The sequence below is a fragment of the Oryx dammah genome, unplaced genomic scaffold, assembly GCF_014754425.2.
Source record: "Oryx dammah isolate SB20612 unplaced genomic scaffold, SCBI_Odam_1.1 HiC_scaffold_4, whole genome shotgun sequence".
In the NCBI taxonomy this organism is placed as follows: Eukaryota; Metazoa; Chordata; class Mammalia; order Artiodactyla; family Bovidae; genus Oryx; species Oryx dammah.
In genome coordinates this window covers 6,129,802-6,148,092 of record NW_024070188.1, presented here as the reverse complement: position 1 = coordinate 6,148,092, position 18,291 = coordinate 6,129,802, and the positions used below count along the sequence as shown (strand labels likewise).

Sequence of the window (18,291 nt, the reverse complement as noted above, 5' to 3'; positions counted from 1 at the left end):
GTTTTATGTTTTTCATAAGAGTTGAAACTTCAACAGCAGCAGAAGCCCAACTTCTTTCTGCATTTTTGTTAATTCATAGTAATTTTACTTTTTTTTCTCCAATTCATCTTTCTTAACATGACTTATATTGACCTTGGTTAATTCATTGCAGTTACACTGTGGGCCCTTGTCCATTTTTATTTATTGGCTACACTGTGTGGCTTGTGAGATTCTAATTCCCTGACTAGGGACTGAACCTGGGCCCTCAGCAATGAGCGCCAGAATCCTAACTACTGGACCGCCAGGGAATTCCTCCACTTTTTAAAGTACTTAGCAAACTGATCTTGTAGGGTATTTTGCTAAGTGAAATAAGTCAGACTTTTTAGAAAGACAGATACTGGATTATGTCACTTACATGTAGAATTAAAAAATTCAACAAACTAGTGAATATAGCAAAAAGAAGCAGACTCATAGATAATGGAGAATAAACTAGTGATTACCAAGGAGAGGAAAGGGAGGGCCCAGTGTCGGGGTAGGGAATTAAGAGGAATAGGGTTATAAAGTAAGCTATAGGGTATATTAGACAACACAGGGACTATAGCCAATATTTTATAATAAGTGTAATTGGAGTATAGACTTTAAAAATTGTGAATCATTGTTTGTAAACCTGTAACTTACATAATACTGTATAACAAATATGCTTCACCTTTAAAAAACTGGAGCAAAAAGTACCTATTAGAAGGGGGAGGCCTTTTGGAGAGAGGTGATGATATTTCTGCCTTACTTCTTTATTGTCTGCAGAGATTTTATCATATGTTTTTCTATATTCTCAAAAATATAGTCACTAAGGTTATTGCAAATGCTCTTTTCTGGCAGCTACCCATTTTTACTCATGAAACTTGGTTCATGTGATAGAGATTTGTCTGCAGATTTCCCATGAACTTGATTCACATGGTACAGATTTGTGTAGTGAGGAAAACTGAAGTAAATCTGCTTATGTCTATCTTTTTCTAAAATATCTGCATTGGAAACTTGGCCCAGCTGTGGGATGAAAGTACCATGTTCCTGGATAGGCATATGGCAACTGTTTATAGGTAAATGAAATTAAGCTTATATTTCCAACAGATGAATTTTTAAAAAATTTCTCAGTAGTCTTCAAACTATATAATTATAAATCAAGAGTAAGGTATTTTTTAGAGGACATGAAGAATAACCACATTCATACTAAAGTGTCACTAATAAATTTAAAGTTTTGCTGCTGCTGCTGCTGATTTAGTTGCTACCTTATGTGCAACTCTTGCGACTCCATGGACTGTAGCCCACTGGGCTCCTCTGTCCATGGAATTCTCCAGGCAAGAATACTGGAGTGGGTTGCCATTTCCTTCTCCAGGGGATCTTCCCAACTCAGGAATCTAACCCGGGTCTCCTGCATTGCAGGCAGATCCTTTACCAACAGAGCTATGAACGAAGCCCAAAGTTTTGTTACTAGTATAGAAATAAACATGCCTTCAGCAGGTTAGTACAGAAATATATATAAGATAATTAAATGACAGTTTAATAGAATAGAGAAGGGTTAGTTGGTGGAAAGATTGGAACTAATAGTTGATTATTTAGGGGAGAAAAAATATCTTCAGAGACTCACCTAGTAACATCTACTAAAACTGTGAATATGTTAAGGAGTTAAGTGAGAAATTTAAACCACAAAAATGTAAAAAAAATTTAAGTAGATATTGTACTGTTGGCTGGTAGAAGAACCATTCTAAAGCACTATACCAAATTACAAAAGAAAAGAAAAATATTGATAAAAGTGGCTGTGTAAATGTGTGAAATTATGAGATGCCAAAGAATAGCATAATATGAAAACCAAGTATACTGTGGAAAATGTTTCTGGATGAATAACTTGAGAAATTGAAGTTGAGAGTACCTTGCTTAAAATCTCCACAGTATCATTTTTAAATACAAGTCCATCAAACTTAAAGCCTAGTTTTTATTTCATTAAGGAATATGGATGGCATAGCTATTAAAATTCTGCTTATGAGGGAAATCTCTGCAAAATTTTGTGTAATTGCTTTAGGTGGTAGAATTATGTAAAGACAATATTCTTATTTTCTACATTAAGTATGCATTAGTATTATGATTAAAGAAATAAATAAATTCTTAAAAAACACCTTGGTGTGAACTACAAAGAAATGACTTGTGGGGAAATTTTATTTACCTAGGATGTAGGCACAGAAGTAATAGTAAGACCCTACTGGCTAGATATATCTAGTTATATACAGAATTATACCTGATAATAACTTTTAGAAATTGTGGGTCTTTTGTTTATTTTGTCTAGTAACTAGTTCTAAATTGTGCACAGAGACTTTGTTTCAAAGGCTGTTATGAATGATTTGCTACAAATGACACTTTTTGTTTTGCTCCTTTTCTTTCTCCATACCTCATACAAATGAATATTTCACTTGTCCATTCACTCAGCATAGTTGAATAAATATGTTTACCTATCCCTTTGCTTCCAAATTAAGTAAATTTAGCAGGGCAGTTGAAAGGAAGAATGGTATGGAGATACTTTGAATCTGTAATCTGTCCAATAAAGAAATCCATTTTTGTTTTATTCCTAAACCTTATTGTTTTTTGTTATGTAGTTAATTTATTAAGTCCACGAAATGCATAGCTTTTACTAAGTGCCAGCCACCACTGTCAGCTTTTAGACTAATCAAAGAACAAAACAGACAAAAAATTGTGCCCGTGTGGAGTTTATTATATTGTAGTAGGGGGAGACAGCAAATAAACAATGAACATAATTAGCAAATAAAAGGTGATGATGGAAAAAAGAGCAGATATTAAGCTATATAGGGGCATCAGGAGTTAGCAGTGGTGGTAGGGGGTGGGTTGTAATTTTCACTAGGGTGATCAAGTTAGGCTTCATTGAGAAGGTGACAGACATTTAAGGAAAGATGCGAAGAAGGAAGCCAGGGAATTAGCCACGTGGGGAGAGAGTGTTCTGGCCAGAGGAAATAGCGGGTGCAAAGACCCCAAGTTAGGAGCTTTACCTGATGTGTTGAAAGAATGGGGGTGATTAGAATGGTTGGAATAGATCAAGTGAAGGGGTCAGATAATGGACACAAGATTGTGCAGAGTCTTGGTAGGCTGATGTATAATGAACTTGGTGTTTATTGTGAATCAAACGAACACTGCAGTTTTGAACACAGGAGTGGTACTATAGGGCAACTGGTTAGGTTGCTTTTAAAATTAAAAAATTTTAACTTAAAAGTAAAATTCACTTTTTACTAGAGGAGGTGGCATTTAAACTGGCCCTGAAGGGTAAAAAAGAATTTGCCAAGTGAAGAAGATAGGAATTTGCTTTGGCAGGCTTAATTTAAGAACATTTCCCATCACCATACTTGGGAATGTTAATGTACTTTTAAACAAAAGTCATATATGTTACTTGATATAAGGTTAAAACTATAATAATGTCATATAAAGAACTTATTCCTTTGTGACCTCTTGTATCTGCTTAACCATGCTCATTTTAAAAATTGATGTTCTGGTTTAATAAAATTTAAGGAGTTCCTATAATCCAAGAGACATTTCCTTTTTACTCAAAAATCCAATTACTGTTAACAATTTCTTGAGAAAATGAATGATTGCCATTTGCTTTTCTGCCATAAAGCTGTAAATTTAATTGAACCATCTTGTGTTTCTTATTATTAACTAAGATTCACTTACATACTTTTTTATTTAAAAGGCACCACACTCGGTTGCAGGAAATATGAATAAGGCAGAATTTCTGTCCTTAAGATACTTAAGATCTGGTAGGAGAGACAGATATTATGCAAATGGTGTAGTGAGAGAAAATGTGAGTTCATTCAATGGGAATCCCACCACATCTTCTCTGCCTAATTGAGCTGGTCAGACCTTCTTCAAATCCAACCTCCTCAGCTGAACTTCAACTACTGAAGCATACCTGTATTTTTCTCTCTAACCCATTGTGTCAAGTTTGAACCACCAGCTTATTACCTGGGAACTCTATATACTGTTTTCCCTGTATGTCATATCTTTTAGTTCTGTTGTACAAGTTTGTAAATTGGTCGACAGCAAGGATTCTGTTTGGTACCCTTTCCCTTAGGATGCTGACATAGTATCATTAAAAATACGCAGTAGTTAATTGGCAGCCAAGCATAACATAGGGTGTGGAGTACAGTGTTTGACTTAATATTGTTTCTAAAAAGGTTTTCTTGAAGTGTTGACTGTAAGGTAGCTTTTTGAAAGGGATGTTCTTTTTCTCAGTTGACTCTTAAAGTGAAAATAAAGGTTTAATCCCAGTTCAGGTAGAGATTCAGTAACAACTGTGTTTAAGAGAGTAGTAACATTTTCTCTTAAGGGAATTAGTTTTTGCTTTATCAACTCTGAAGTATAGTCTTCATTAAAAATCCATCTTAAAAAATTCTGACCTATATAAAAGCGCCTTATCATCATTAAAATAATAGTTTTGGTATCATAGTTACCTCCAAAGATCATATTTTTGTACCTGAACAGTGATAGAGATTTTAAGAAAATTTGACATTTTGAGTTTGTAAATTTGGGGTGGAGAGAATTAAACTGTATTGGTAACACAGTATGGTCAACATCTGTGCTGTATATCATCACTTCTTTTTCTGTAAAACAGACAATAAGTGAGATGTCATTGATCCTTAGTATTTGGATGAGATCATTTGAGTTCTCATTTGGCAGGACAGTTGATGCCTGTGGTTTTTTGTGATCTTGACTCCAAATCAGTTGGAGCTAAAGTGCAGGTGGTTGTTTTTCACCAGGCCATTTCTGTGCATAAGGCAAAATATATCAGGGTTTATTAGAAACTTATCAAATCACTGTTACTGTATAACTAGTTTCAGCCTAAATATACTAATTAACAACTTTCAACAGTTTGTCTTAGATAGCACAGGTGTTGAAATAATTTGTATCCTAGAACTCGTCCTCTAAGAGCAGGAGATACACTCTTATCAGAATATAAAATAATTGACGTAGGAAAAGATCATGTAAGCACAATGGAATTATTCCTTAAATTATATTTTATTGCTTTAGAACCTGCAAAGTATTCTACCTCGTCGCCAGTCCCCAATGTTTTTTTTTGCTTGTAAATGTAGCGTAAGCCAAACATTTATTGTTTGTGAATAAGATAATAAGCACTGAGATTCTTTATGATACACCTGAGAGATTTATATTTCATAAACTTTAGGGCATACTCATAGGCTCTAAACCGGAGTTAAATATTGTTAATATCAATACTTTGTATACATTTAATTTGGGGGCTGGGGGGGACTAAATTTAAATGTGAGAAACTGCAGTGCTTATTATCCAAAGTAGATGGCAGTCACAGTCAGGAAAAAAAAAGCCTGGTATTAAAAGATAATCTACAAGTAAAAATGTGCCTGCAGACCAGTCAGCATGTATTTATTGAGCACTTTCTTTGTTTATAATTCTAATTAATTATTGGTATAGAAAACAAAGAACAGTAGTAGGTTAGATGGAAAGGAACATCTTCGGTCAAATTCAGCCTATCAGGCTTTGGAGTAGGAGGTAAATTTTGTTCATGTCTTGAAATGGGCGTTAAACGGGGGTTAAAATGGGCGAGGTGAAGAGGGCTTATAGGTTCTAGAAAAGGAATCATTGTACAGGTCTTCAGCAGGATTCCCAGTTTATTTATTTTTTTTAATTTATTTGTTTTTGGTTGTGCCGGGTCTTCATTACTGCCCTCGGGCCTTCTCCAGTTGCAGAGCGGGGGTTACTCTGTTGTGCGTGGCTCGTCACTGCTGTGCCTTCTCTGGCCGGGGAGCACGGGCTCTAGGCTCGCGGCTTCAGTAGTTGCGGCGCACGGGCTTAGTTGCCCTGCCGCACGTGGAATCGTCCCAGGCCAGGGATCAAATCTGTGTCCCCTGCATTGGCAGGTGGATTCTTAACCACTGGACAACCAGGGAAGCCCTTAATTATTATTATTATCATTTTTTAAATAATGCAACAAGTTATTCCTCTGTCTTCATTTGTTGGAAAGTTTTTAGAAGTGTCATTCAGTGTGTCATATTTAGAGTGTTTTAAGAATTGCTGTTTGTTGAAAAGAAAAAAGCACCGGATCCAGTTTCAACTGCTTTTATGAGGAAATCTATCTCATAGGAGACTTTTAAAGAAATAATGTCATATAAAGTCATTCTGGGTTTTAAAGAGCACTAGACAGAGTAGGGAGTAAAGAAGCCTGAGTTTTAATTCTAGCATCATGCCTTACTTTGTGACTTTAGGCAGGTTATTTAACTAGATTTTCTTGTTTGTAAAGTGAAGATAATAGTGCTTTTGACTTATTTCAGGTAAAATAATGGGCTTTACTATTTTGAAGACTTTTAACTAGGAGTCATATGCATTAGAAAGCATCTTAATTTTTACCACTATATGAGAAATTGAAATATGTGAATTCTTAAGAGAGGATAATTAAGAAAATTAATTTCTGAATTATACTTACTTCCCCCCCCTTTTCTTGGTAGCGGATACTTTGTTTTCAAGGAAGCTGAATGGAAAATACAGACTTGAGCGACTGGTTCCAACTGCAGTGTATCAGCACATGAAAATGCATAAAAGAATTCTTGGACACCTGTCGTCTGTGTACTGTGTAACTTTTGACCGAACTGGCAGACGGATATTTACTGTAAGTTTTTAAACTATTATGTTAATTCATATATGAGATTACAGAAACGTTGCATATAGTTGAACTTTGAAATAAAACCTTTGTTTTTTCTTTTAATTTGAAAAACTAGAAATTCACATAAAACAGCTCTCTAACAAAAGGTTGCTTAAAATAGGACTTCAAGTTTGGAATGTTTTTGAAAGACATGTTGTAACCCAGTTACAGTTACATTATTGTCCTCATGGATAAGTGTAATCCCCAGCATTATATCAGACAATGCAGTTGCCATTTTGTCAAATGTCATACAATACTTTTAATTCTAAACCTAAGGACATTTTATCCAAAGTGTATTAAGCACATTAGAGTCTGAGAAATGGCCCTTAAAGTGGTGATAGGGAAAAGTCAGAGCATATGTAAGCTTATTACCTTTTATCTTTAGGACCTCATCCTTCAGTATATCTGGCGTTCAAAGAATCTCCTTGGGTTTGTTTGTTACAGTTTTCTTTTAACTTGTTGATGGAAAAAAGCAGAGCTTTTCAGCTTTTAAGTGAGAAAATTGCTTTTGGAAGTATTTCAATTTCTTTTTAGGTGCCTTAACTATTATATCCACTAAGGGTAATACTGCACTACAGAGTTTGTACTTATAATTAAATATTACTTACATTAAATACTGGGCTGAAGGTATGCACTTATACACGGGGTTCCTACGGGAAATTGAAGTTAACATGGAAATTCCTATCTCTGTCTTTGAAGAGAGCAGCTGCGAATTTTATACAGTCACAACAATTATAGATTCCTCTTTTAAGTAGATATGCTTGTAAACTGAGATTTATTTATATCTACTTTCTCTCCTTTACCCATACACTCAGTCATCTGTAAAACAGCTAAATGGTAGGATGTGGGAAAGGATTTCTATACTTAATCTTTTTCCTGGTTCTAGAATCCTCTTCAGGCATTTGCAGATTATTTTGTATATATTAGTATTCTCCCTTTCACTTCCTCTTTTATGTCTGCTATTCTTCATGAAGCAGAATAAAAGTGAAATTTTCTGACAGGTTATTATCTTCAGAGTGAGGAACAGTTATCCCTATATTTGCTGGAGTCCTTGATATACCTGCAACAGTAACTTGCTCTCAAATGGTAATGGAAAATTATCTTTAGAGTTAAGTTCAACATTATTATTTAAATTTAGCTCTCAAAACATATAGTAAATTTGGCATTTCTAATGTTAGAAGGATTCTTTCAAAAAAAATAATAAATCGAAAGAATGAGAAAGAAACGTTACATTGTGTTTATATTTCATTTTGGCATTGCTGCTGCTGCTGCTAAGTCACTTCAGTCATGTCCGACTCTGTGCAACCCCAGAGACGGCAGCCCACCAGGCTCCCCTGTCCCTGGGATTCTCCAGGCAAGAACACTGGAGTGGGTTGCCATTGCCTTCTCCAATGCATGAAAGTGAAAAGTGAAAGTGAAGTCGCTCAGTCGTGTCTGACTCTTAGTGACCCCATGGACTGCAGCCCACCAGGCTCCTCTGTCCGTGGGATATTCCAGGCAAGAATACTAGAGTGGGGTGCCATCGCCTTCTCCCATTTTGGCATTAAGTTATGTCATATACTGAGATTATAAAAAATATCTATAACTTAATTTTTTGATGACTTTGAAAGGAATTCTTTGACTATGAGAGGGATGGTAGGCATTTATTTGTCATACTTTATGAAGCATTGCGTGTGTGTTGATTTGAGTTAGACACATAATCTCTTATACTTTTTTGAGGGAAAAATCCAGTGAGTAATAACACTGTTGCTATCTTACAGTAGTAGATTAGTAGGCATAGAGCTGGGAGAGACTCTGAACCTGGGTTTAGTGAACTACTACCCATGAGTCAAATCCAGCCCATTGCCTGGTTTTGTAAATAAAGTTTATTCAAACACAGATGCACTCAGTTGTTCACATTGTCTGTGGTTGCTTTTGTACCACAACATGGAGTTGGGTAGTTATGACAGACTGTATTGCCTACAAAGCCTAAGATAATTGTTATCTGGCCTTGTAAAGGAAAAAACAAAAACAAAAACTGCAGCCCTTGTTCTAAAAACTTAATTCCTAGTTTTAAGAGCATTTGATTTTGGGGGAACAAGAATGATACGTTAAGAGGAAGCTGTTTTCTGATTGTTTTCCTTTAATTGAAGATACATAAATAAAGGGAAGAAAATTATCACTACTATTTTATGTGGTCTTATCAAAAATCTAAAAATGTTTATGTTTTGTGTATGTGATATAATTTTCTAATTGTACCAAACTTACAGTCTCATTTGTAATTTTTTACTGGTGATTTGCAGTGACAAATTCCAAAATGTTACCTTGTGATAAATGCCAAAATATGAGATCATTGTTATTTAAAATTTCTTTGTATTTTTATCTTGTTATCACTTCAGGTGGAGTTAGAGAACATATGTGTTCACTATTCACATTCTTTTATTCCCCTGGAAACACTAGCCACTAACTAATACTTTGAAATCCAGTCTTAAAAGCAAATAGGATAAGACTTCAGGATCGTAGGTTTTGACTGAACAATCAAAGATGCCTGTGAGGGGGCCGCACACTCTTATTACTTCCTAGAAGAACAATTCAGTAGTGGACGACTCAGTATTTCCTTCTTATGTATTTGGTATCTTAAGACTTGGTACACTTGTCATTAACTTATATTGTTAGACGTATTTGAAAACTTTTCCCAAGGGACTAATTCCAACGGACTTTTGAGTGCTTTGGGGAAAGCACAACTAGAGGCGGTATAGTCTGGTGGTTAAGAGCATCAGCTTCAGCATCAGGGGGCTCTTGGTTCAGCGCACAGTGTTGCCAGGCACTAGCAGTGCAGTTTACAAAGGCGGCCTCACGCTTTTCATCTACAGTGTTCTCAGCTCTTTAAAAAAGGTAGGGAAATAGATAATACTAGTAAAGTAGATAATAGTACTACCAATCCCACAGGATTTTTTGTGGGATTACATGAAATGATGTGTGTAATTAGTATAGAACAGGATACACAGGAAGAAGCTGCTTTTAATTCTATGATAGATTTAAATAAATTGTATCCATTTTATTTTCTTACCTAAAATCTTTTTTTGATAAATGTTATACAAGATTGAAACTGAAATCATTGTGATTGATAAGTGAAATTCTGTGTTAGGAAAATTATCCAGTATTTTGTACTAGAATATTTTAATAATGGACGTTTCCCAGTAGAATAATGAGAAGAGCCCAGGGAGGGAGACAGTGTAATCGCCAAGTCTGACTGTACCCTAATTCTCTCTCTTTCTTAGTTTTCTCAATCTGTTTACTTGGTTTCAGAATCGTTGTGTCAAATAATATTTACTGAAGAAAATCAGAGTTAGTTAATTCTCTCAGGAGTAAGCCATTCACTCCTAAATATATGTTGAGGACCACGTAAAAAGATTTTGTTTTTCAAAAATGTAAAGTATATCTCTTCAAATTAAGGCAAAAGAGCATAAACTGTTTCCATAAACTCAATAATTTAATAAATACTATGAGTTTATTCACTCCTTTAGTGAACTTTGGTCTTTTAGGAGGTGTACACTTTTCTAAACACTTAGAATATTGAAATGGCAGCTATAGTTATCAGTGAGAGTTCATAGATGATCAACAACACAGTGTTGATGCGATATGATGAGAAGTTTGATAGAGGCAGTACAACATGTTGAGGTATCGTAGGAGAGAGGTACCTAATTCAGGGTGTGGTAGGAGATGGTAAGGGGAACTTCCTTGAGAAGTGAGCCAAGCTGGATATTCCACAGTTTAGGGAAAGGCATATACAACCATTGGAAGAATATAACACGCAATTGTGTATTATTTGACATGGCGAAAAATACATATAGACCCCTGTTAAGAGTTAGAGATGTTGTTGGAGGACAAAGTCAAGATTCTTTTGTGACATTTGAAGGAGGTTCTTCCCTGAAGTCATGGAACAAAAATGATGGCTTTAGAGAAGTGAGTAGAATTTCTCTTTTTAATGATCTGTTGAGAATTTTGTAGAGGATGAGTTAAAGCTAAGTCGATATTCAGAGGTATTGGTAAAAAGGTTCTAGGAGTGACCCATGTGAGTCACGGTGGGAGTAGGGATGGAATTAATAGGTTAAAAATAGAGCTAGGATTTAAGAGGTTTATTTGTATATGGGGAGGAATTGAGAGGCAATAATATGAAGCTATGTATGTTTTAACTTGTGCAGCTGGTTAGAAAGCCATGTCATTTACTGTGGTAGGGATTTAAGTGGAGAAGTTTGTGAAGATTGGGACGTGTTGAATTTGAGATCCACACGTAGACTGCCAAGTAGAAATGATCAACAGGCAGTGGGAGTGCAGGAGAGAGATCTAGGCTAGAAGATTCAAGTTGGGAATCATTGAATATGGAAGTTGATCATTTTACCTCATGTATGTAATGTGAGAAGTCTGAGGCTTCGACTTTAAAGCAAACTAAACAAGAAGAGGAGTCAGTAATTAAAACTGAGAAGGAGCTGCCTAAGAGGCCACAGGAGAAAAAAAAAAAGTGTGGTGTCTTAAAAGCCAGAGGATTTGTATTTTACTAAAGATAGAAACCTAAAGTAAAATTAGAACTGAAAGGCATCTTTTGGATTTGGCAAGGTCATTAGTGACCTTAAGGAAAAAATCTTTTAAGTTTTAGAGAAAGGAGTGAGATTGCAGTGCACTAAGGAAAGATTGGGAATTGAAAATTTATAAAGACAGTATAGAGCAGTCTTTAAAAAAGTTTGACAGTAAAACAGGCTGTTTTCTGAATGTGGTGTACTACCACTGGACATACTTAAATTGTATTGTATGGTCCTCTGTTGCAGTGAATTTGTTTAGGGGTCGGTCTCTATTAAGCTGTCAACTTCCTGACAACAAATCCTTTTTCTCAAACCTTTTTAGATCTGTAGTGCCTTCCATTGTATCTGGTATATACAGTAGGGATATGACAAAAAAAGAAAGATGAATGAATGAGCCAGTCAGTTAGAGATACAGAAGTGAATAATGCCCTTCCTTGTAAGAAACTTTGTGAAGGAAGATACATATATAAAAATGTCCATAAGATGAATTCTCTCCTCCTATTGTGCTTCGTTTCCAATAGTCTTTTTCTGTGTTTCAAACTTGCAAAGCCCATTTATGGCTTAAAGACTTTGTACTATCTGTTCCCTTTGCCTGGAATAATCTCCGAAATATTGCCGTGACTTATTCCTTTTTTTAGCAGCTCTGGTCAAACACTGCATATTTAAAAGACTTTTCACTGTCTACCTTCCCTCCCCATACCGTATGTATCATTGTCTGTCACGTTACCTTACTGTGTTTTTCTAATACCTGTCAGTGTCTGAAATTCTTAATTTTTAAAATTAGCTTTAATTGTATTTTCTTATTAAAGAAGTTCCATGAGGACGGGTAGGACCTTGACTGAATTATTTATGATCAATGATTAAAGTAGGCATCCTTGAGTCTATACTGATGTAAATAAGTGAGAAAAAGGGAAACCGCTTATTTACGATAGAATGCCAACTGATAGTTACAGAAAGAATGCTACTTTGGCAACTATCATAGTGGTGGTTGATTCATTTGTGTGTCATCGATGGAGGGTAGATTGGTTGATACTGGTTTGAAGATCTTGGCATAATCTAGCGTATGTTCCCACAAGATACTAATTTAATTGAAAGGGGGAAATTGCAACTTTCCAGGGGGGGAAATATGGGAAACACTTTACACGACAAAGTTACTAACTTCAGTAGTGGTGGGATGGGGGTTGACATTGCATATCCTCTGAAGTCCTACATGGAGGAAAACACAGCATCTAGTCTGTGGGATTCCTACCAAGACAGTATGATCTGACAGAATTTAAAGTCTGTGTTCTTATAAACTTCTGAGGACATGAAACATAGAGAAAGCCTCAGGAAATCCTCCAGATTGAAGAGATTGAAGTGACAATATAACACATGTTGCTATATGGGCTACTGCTGCTGCTGCTGCTAAGTTGCATCAGTCGTGTCCGACTCTGTGCGACCCCATAGGTGGCAGCCCACCAGACCCCCATCCCTGGGATTCTCCAGGCAAGAACACTGGCTGCTGCTGCTGCTAAGTTGCTTCAGTCGTGTCCAACTGTGCGACCCCATAGACGGCAGCCCACCAGGCTCCCACATCCCTGGGATTCTCCAGGCAAGAACACTGGAGTGGGTTGTCATTTGCTTCTCTAGTGCGTGAAAGTGAAGTTGCTCAGTTGTGTCCGACTCTTAGCGACCCCATGGACTGCAGCCCACCAGGCTCCTCCATCCACAGGGTTTTCCAGGCAAGACTACTGGAGTGGGGTGCCGTTGCCTTCTCCGTGCTATATGGGACCCTAGGCCAGAAAAGAAAAGGGAACAATGTCAGGATAGTTGACAAAAGTTGAATGGGGCCTGTGGATTGGATGGCATTTTTATCATTATTAATTTCCCCAGTGTATGGAGATGTGTGTCCTTGTTTTAGAGGAATGCACAGTGGGATATTTAGAAGTGATGAGGCATCAAGTCTGTAGGTGTATTATATGGAGAGAAAGAAAAGAAAGGCGGTGATGGAGCAAATGCAGTGAATTGTTAACAGTTGATGTGTCTGGGTGATGGAAGACATTGGTACTGATCTTGAAACTCCCATAACTTTGAAATGCAAAATTGCTTTTTCAAAGTACATGGGAGGTAGTATAAGGATGATACTATATATTCAGTAAGTTTGGTAAGAATGGAAAGGAGAGCTAGAATATGGTAATTTATAAGATAAATTTTTGAAAACTAGGTCAGGGTAGGGAACTAGGAGAGCAGATGAAAGAGGAGATAACTGATGTGCAGTGGTCTTTCTGGACGATAGATAAGTGAATAAATAGATTAAGAGCAGTTTATGTGGACTGTTTAGAAAGATAATTAGGTTTACAATGAACAGATTCTGCTTTTCTAAGTGAAGTATTTTACACGATGAAGAGTGTTGGTTGGGGAATGGGACTGAGTTCCTTAGAGATGAATGGTAAAACCTGGTAATAGGGAAAGAGTGAGGAATAGGGGCCAAAAAGGGTTGCTGGTTAGCCTTAGCCATCCAGATAAACAGGAGCTGTGAACTTGCAGTGCTGCAGAATCAGTGTGCTTGTCTTCTTTTCCATAATGGTACTTGGCATCTGGGAGCAGGGCGAGAGCAAATGATGATTATGTTGATAAAAGGTTAGTCAGTGGTGGTTTATATAGACAAGGAGTAAGAAAATTCAGCCTGTGTTGAGATAATTGACTCTTAACGTTTAGGGTAATTTGTAAGGGAAATGAAATATAGGTCTGATAGATTGGTAAGAAAATCAGTGGCCTCTTCTAGAAAATACATGGAACTAAATTTAAAGTATAAGCAGTTTTTAGCTGCCCAAATAAGTGAATTGTTATTCAGATAAATAAAAGACTACTAAGGGCTTCCTTGGTGGTTCAGATGGTAAAGAATCCACCTGCAATGTGGGAGGTCTGGGTTTGATCCCTTGGTTGGGAAGATCCCCTGAAGGAGAGCATGGCGACCCACTCCAGTAGCCTGGTGGGCTGCAGGGTGTGGGGTTGGAAAGAGTCGGATACAAGCAACTAAGCACACAAATAAGGCTACTTTTTCTCTTGAAAAGAAAATGACATTATAGTATGCATAACCATATACATGATGTTTTTAACATTTAATTCTGTTTGTTCTGATGACATCAAGAGGTGAAGTCTGACTCATAAGCCATGTAGCAGTAGCAAGAGAAATTAGAATTCTCTTTGTTGATTCTGCCAAGGACTGCCAAATTCTCCAAGATACTAAAAGTTTAATAATCACCTAATTTCTTTTATCTTCATGCCAGAGCAATCATCGTTGCTTGGTATGTTCAGTTGATGCTTCTCTTTTAGCAGGGAAAAGTTTACAGGTCTGCTTTTTAACTCTAAGGTTGTCTGAGCACAGTTAACCTTCCGTACTGTTGCCCAAGTGTGTGTGGTTTTCTCCTTGCAGAAGTCAGCAATTCTTTGTCATTTACTGTTCCATATTGTAAAGTACTTTTCTTCATCATTGAATAGTTCATATAGTTGTTACAGCTAATCGTCTTGGTTTCAGTTTAAAAAAATGTTTACATATATACTTAAATAGTTCAATTAAGCCCTTTAAAACTTGTCTTCCAGAAACTTGACAATTGACTTTAGATTCTACTTCAGTTTTTACATAGAATATAAATGATTGAAGACCCTATATCTGAAGTTGTTTCGTAAAGCTTTCCTGTCAGTAGGTAGGACACTTTTTGGTAGATTTTAAGACGAATTTTAATACCCAAGTGCTCAATGAAGTAGAAAGCCATGTCACATATCTGTGGAATTTTTCTTGACCAGCATACATATTTAATTCCTGGGCTTTAAATATGGAGAATGTCAGCATTCATTTTTATTTATGGAGAATGTCAGCATTCATTTTTATTTATCTGAAATTTGCCTCTCACACTTTTCATTTTGATGAAACTTTGTAGTTTCCATTAGAGATTCACAAAATAGGGACTTCTTTGGGATAGACTAAGAAGGAAGGTGGGTAGGTGATTACCTGCTGTGTAAGAGCTCCAGTTAAATTCTAGAAGGAAAGGTCATTGGTGCCATTTCCATAGTCCGCTTAAAAGTATTAAAGAAATAACAGTGATTCCAGAGTAAATGTCTGATTCAGTTTCCTTCCTCTCCCCTAAGCTACAGAGCATGTTGATCATTTTTAAAGGCACTTGGCTTTATCACTGTGGCTATGGAAAAAGAAAATTTATAGGCTACTTTAAATTCATAAGTTTAAGTTCCACCCTTTATCAAGTCTTTTTACAAGTGATATCTGCACTGTTGTTTTTTCAGGATAGAGAAAAGTTACTTTTTCAGCTTTCTTGGCATTATCTTTGCATTGACAGGACATCTTGACATGTAAGAGAAAACAGTGTAAATTTGATATAGCTCATTTTATTTGGGGATTTGTGGAAGCTAAAGCTACATGTTCTTTCTGGTATCTTTATACTCAGTAAACAGAGAAATGATGATGTGTCATTTATCTATATTATCATGATAACACATTATGTTACTATTAACATACTAATGAACACTCTTTCATGGTAATTGTGGCAATTTTACATTATTGAAAAGTGAAACTACTGATCCATTGCTACCTTTTATATTTGCTTGGCATTAACCACTAGCATAATATTATAATTTGATTTAAAAATGAATTCCAAAAAAAGCATCTTCAGTTTTCACCAGCTCATATATTTCTTAAAACTTGCGGTTAAAGTTAGCTTTTGCCCTGCTTCATTCTGTACTCCAAGGCCAAATTTGCCTATTACTCCAGGTGTTTCCTGACTTCCTACTTTTCCGTTCCAGTCTTTGATAAAGAAAAGGACATCTTTTTTGTGTGTTGGTTCTAGAAGGTCTTGTAGGTCTTCATAGAACCGTTCAACTTCAGCTTCTTCGGCATTACTGGTAGGGTCATAGACTTGAATTACTGCAATATTGAATGGTTTGTCTTGGAAACGAATAGAGATCATTCTGTCATTTTTGAATGTTGGTGCTTTTGATATTGTCCCAGGGTCTCTGAGACTATCCTCAGTTCTTTTCATTCTTTTTACTTTATTCTGCTCTTCAGAAGTTATTTCCGCCATTTTATCTTCCAGTTCACTGATTCATTCTTCTGTTGCAGATATTCTGCTATTGATTCCTTCTAGAGTATTTCTAATTTCAGTAATTGTGTTGTTTGTCTCTGTATGTTTATTCTTCAATTCTTCTAGGTCTTTGTTAATTGATTCTTGCATTTTCTCCATTATGTTTTCAAGGTTTTTGATCATTTTTACTATCATTATTCTGAATTCTTTTTTAGGTAGTTGCCTGTTTCCTCTTCATTTATTTGGACTTCTGTATTTCTAATTCGTTCCTTCATTTGTGTAGTCTTTCTCTGCCTTTTCATTATTAATTTTTTAAAACTTACTGTGTTAGAGATTTCCTTTTCCCAGGCTTTAAAGTTGAATTGTTTCTTCCTTTTGGTTTCTGCCTTCCTAAGGTTGGTCCTCTGGTTTGTGTAAGCTTGTAGAGGGTGAGATTTGTGCTGAGTTTTTTTGTTTGTTTGCTTGTGTATTTGTTTTTCCTGTAATGGGCAAGGCTGAGTGGGGTGGTTATCCTGTCTGTTGATGGTTAGGTTTGTATTTTTGTTTTGTTTGTTGTTTAGGCAAGTCGTCAGGCACAGGGTGCTACTTGTGGTTGAGTGATTCCAGGTGTTGTATTCAGGTGGTTTCCTTTGTGTGAGTTCTCTAATTTATTAGTCTCTAGGGTTAGTTCTCTGGTAGTCTGCTGCTGCTAAGTCGCTTCAGTCGTGTCTGACCCTGTGCGACCCCATGGACAGCAGCCCACCAGGCTCCCCTGTCCCTGGGATTCTCCAGGCAAGAACACTGGAGTGGGTTGCCATTTCCTTCTCCAATGCATGAAAGTGAAAAGTGAAAATGAAGTCACTCAGTCATGACCGACCCTCAGCAACCATCATGGACTGCAGCCTTCCAGGCTCCTCTGTCCGTGGGATTTTCCAGGCAAGAGGACTGAAGTGGGGTGCCGCTGCCTTCTCCACTAGTTCCCTGACCAGGGATCAAACCTGGCTCTCCTGCATTGGGAGTGCAGTCTTAGCCACTGGCTACCAGGGAAGTTCTTCTCATATATCAATTCTTGAAGGAGCATTTTCTATGCTATAATACTAAATTTAGTGTGGTGGTCACCCTTATATGGTATTAGTTTAAAATTAAATATGAGAATTTTCCCATTTGCTAAAGAAGAAAGATATAATGTGTCTATGGTATTCATGTACCAATTTAGACGTGTTTAAAGTTTTTTTTTAATCTTGAAATAAGTATATAGTGAAGTCGCTCAGTTGTGTCCGACTCTTTGCGACCCCCATAGACTGTAGCCTACCAGGCTTCTCCGTCCATGGGATTCTCCAGGCAAAAATACTGGAGTGGGTTACCATTTCCTTCTCCAGGAGATTTTCCCGACCCAGGGATCGAACCCAGGTCTCCCGCATTGCAGACAGACGCTTTAACCTCTGAGCCACCAGGGAAGCCCTGAAATAAGTATAGACTCACACAAAGTTGCAAAAATAGTACAGAACCCCATGTACACTTTCACGTACCCTTCCTTCAGCTTTCCCCACTGGTGACGTATTACAGCTGGAGTACAGTATCAAACTAGGGAAATAGACATTGGTGCAGCATTGTTAACTAGACTACACAGCTTCAGTTTTCAACATTTGTACACATGTGTGTGTGTATGCATAGTTTTATTCAAATTTATTCGATGTGTAGGTTCATGTAACTGCCATCGCAATCAAGGTGCAGAACTGTTCCATCCCCCTAGAGTAACTCCCTTGTGCTACCTTTCATATTTGCATGCCTGGCAGCTGCCAGTCTGCTCTGTATCTCTCCAGTTTTATCATGTTGAGAATATTATGTAAATGAAAGCACACAGTATGTAACTTTTTAAGAGTGGCTTTTTTCATTAAGCATAATACCCTTTAAATACATTTAAGGTATCGCATGTCTAGTTGGTACCTTTTTTATTGTGGAGTAATATTCCATT

The 18,291-nt window shown here is 36.7% G+C and overlaps 1 protein-coding gene across 1 annotated transcript in view; it reads left to right on the top strand.

Annotated features, from left to right (window-relative positions):
- LOC120862909 (pleckstrin homology domain interacting protein) overlaps positions 1 to 18,291 on the top strand; it is a 124,433-nt gene that overhangs the window by 27,422 nt on the left and 78,720 nt on the right. Inside the window, exon 6 of the mRNA XM_040239072.1 lies at positions 6,510 to 6,670. Coding sequence (XP_040095006.1) covers positions 6,510 to 6,670 — 161 coding nt within the window. The remainder of the gene's footprint in view (positions 1 to 6,509; positions 6,671 to 18,291) is intronic.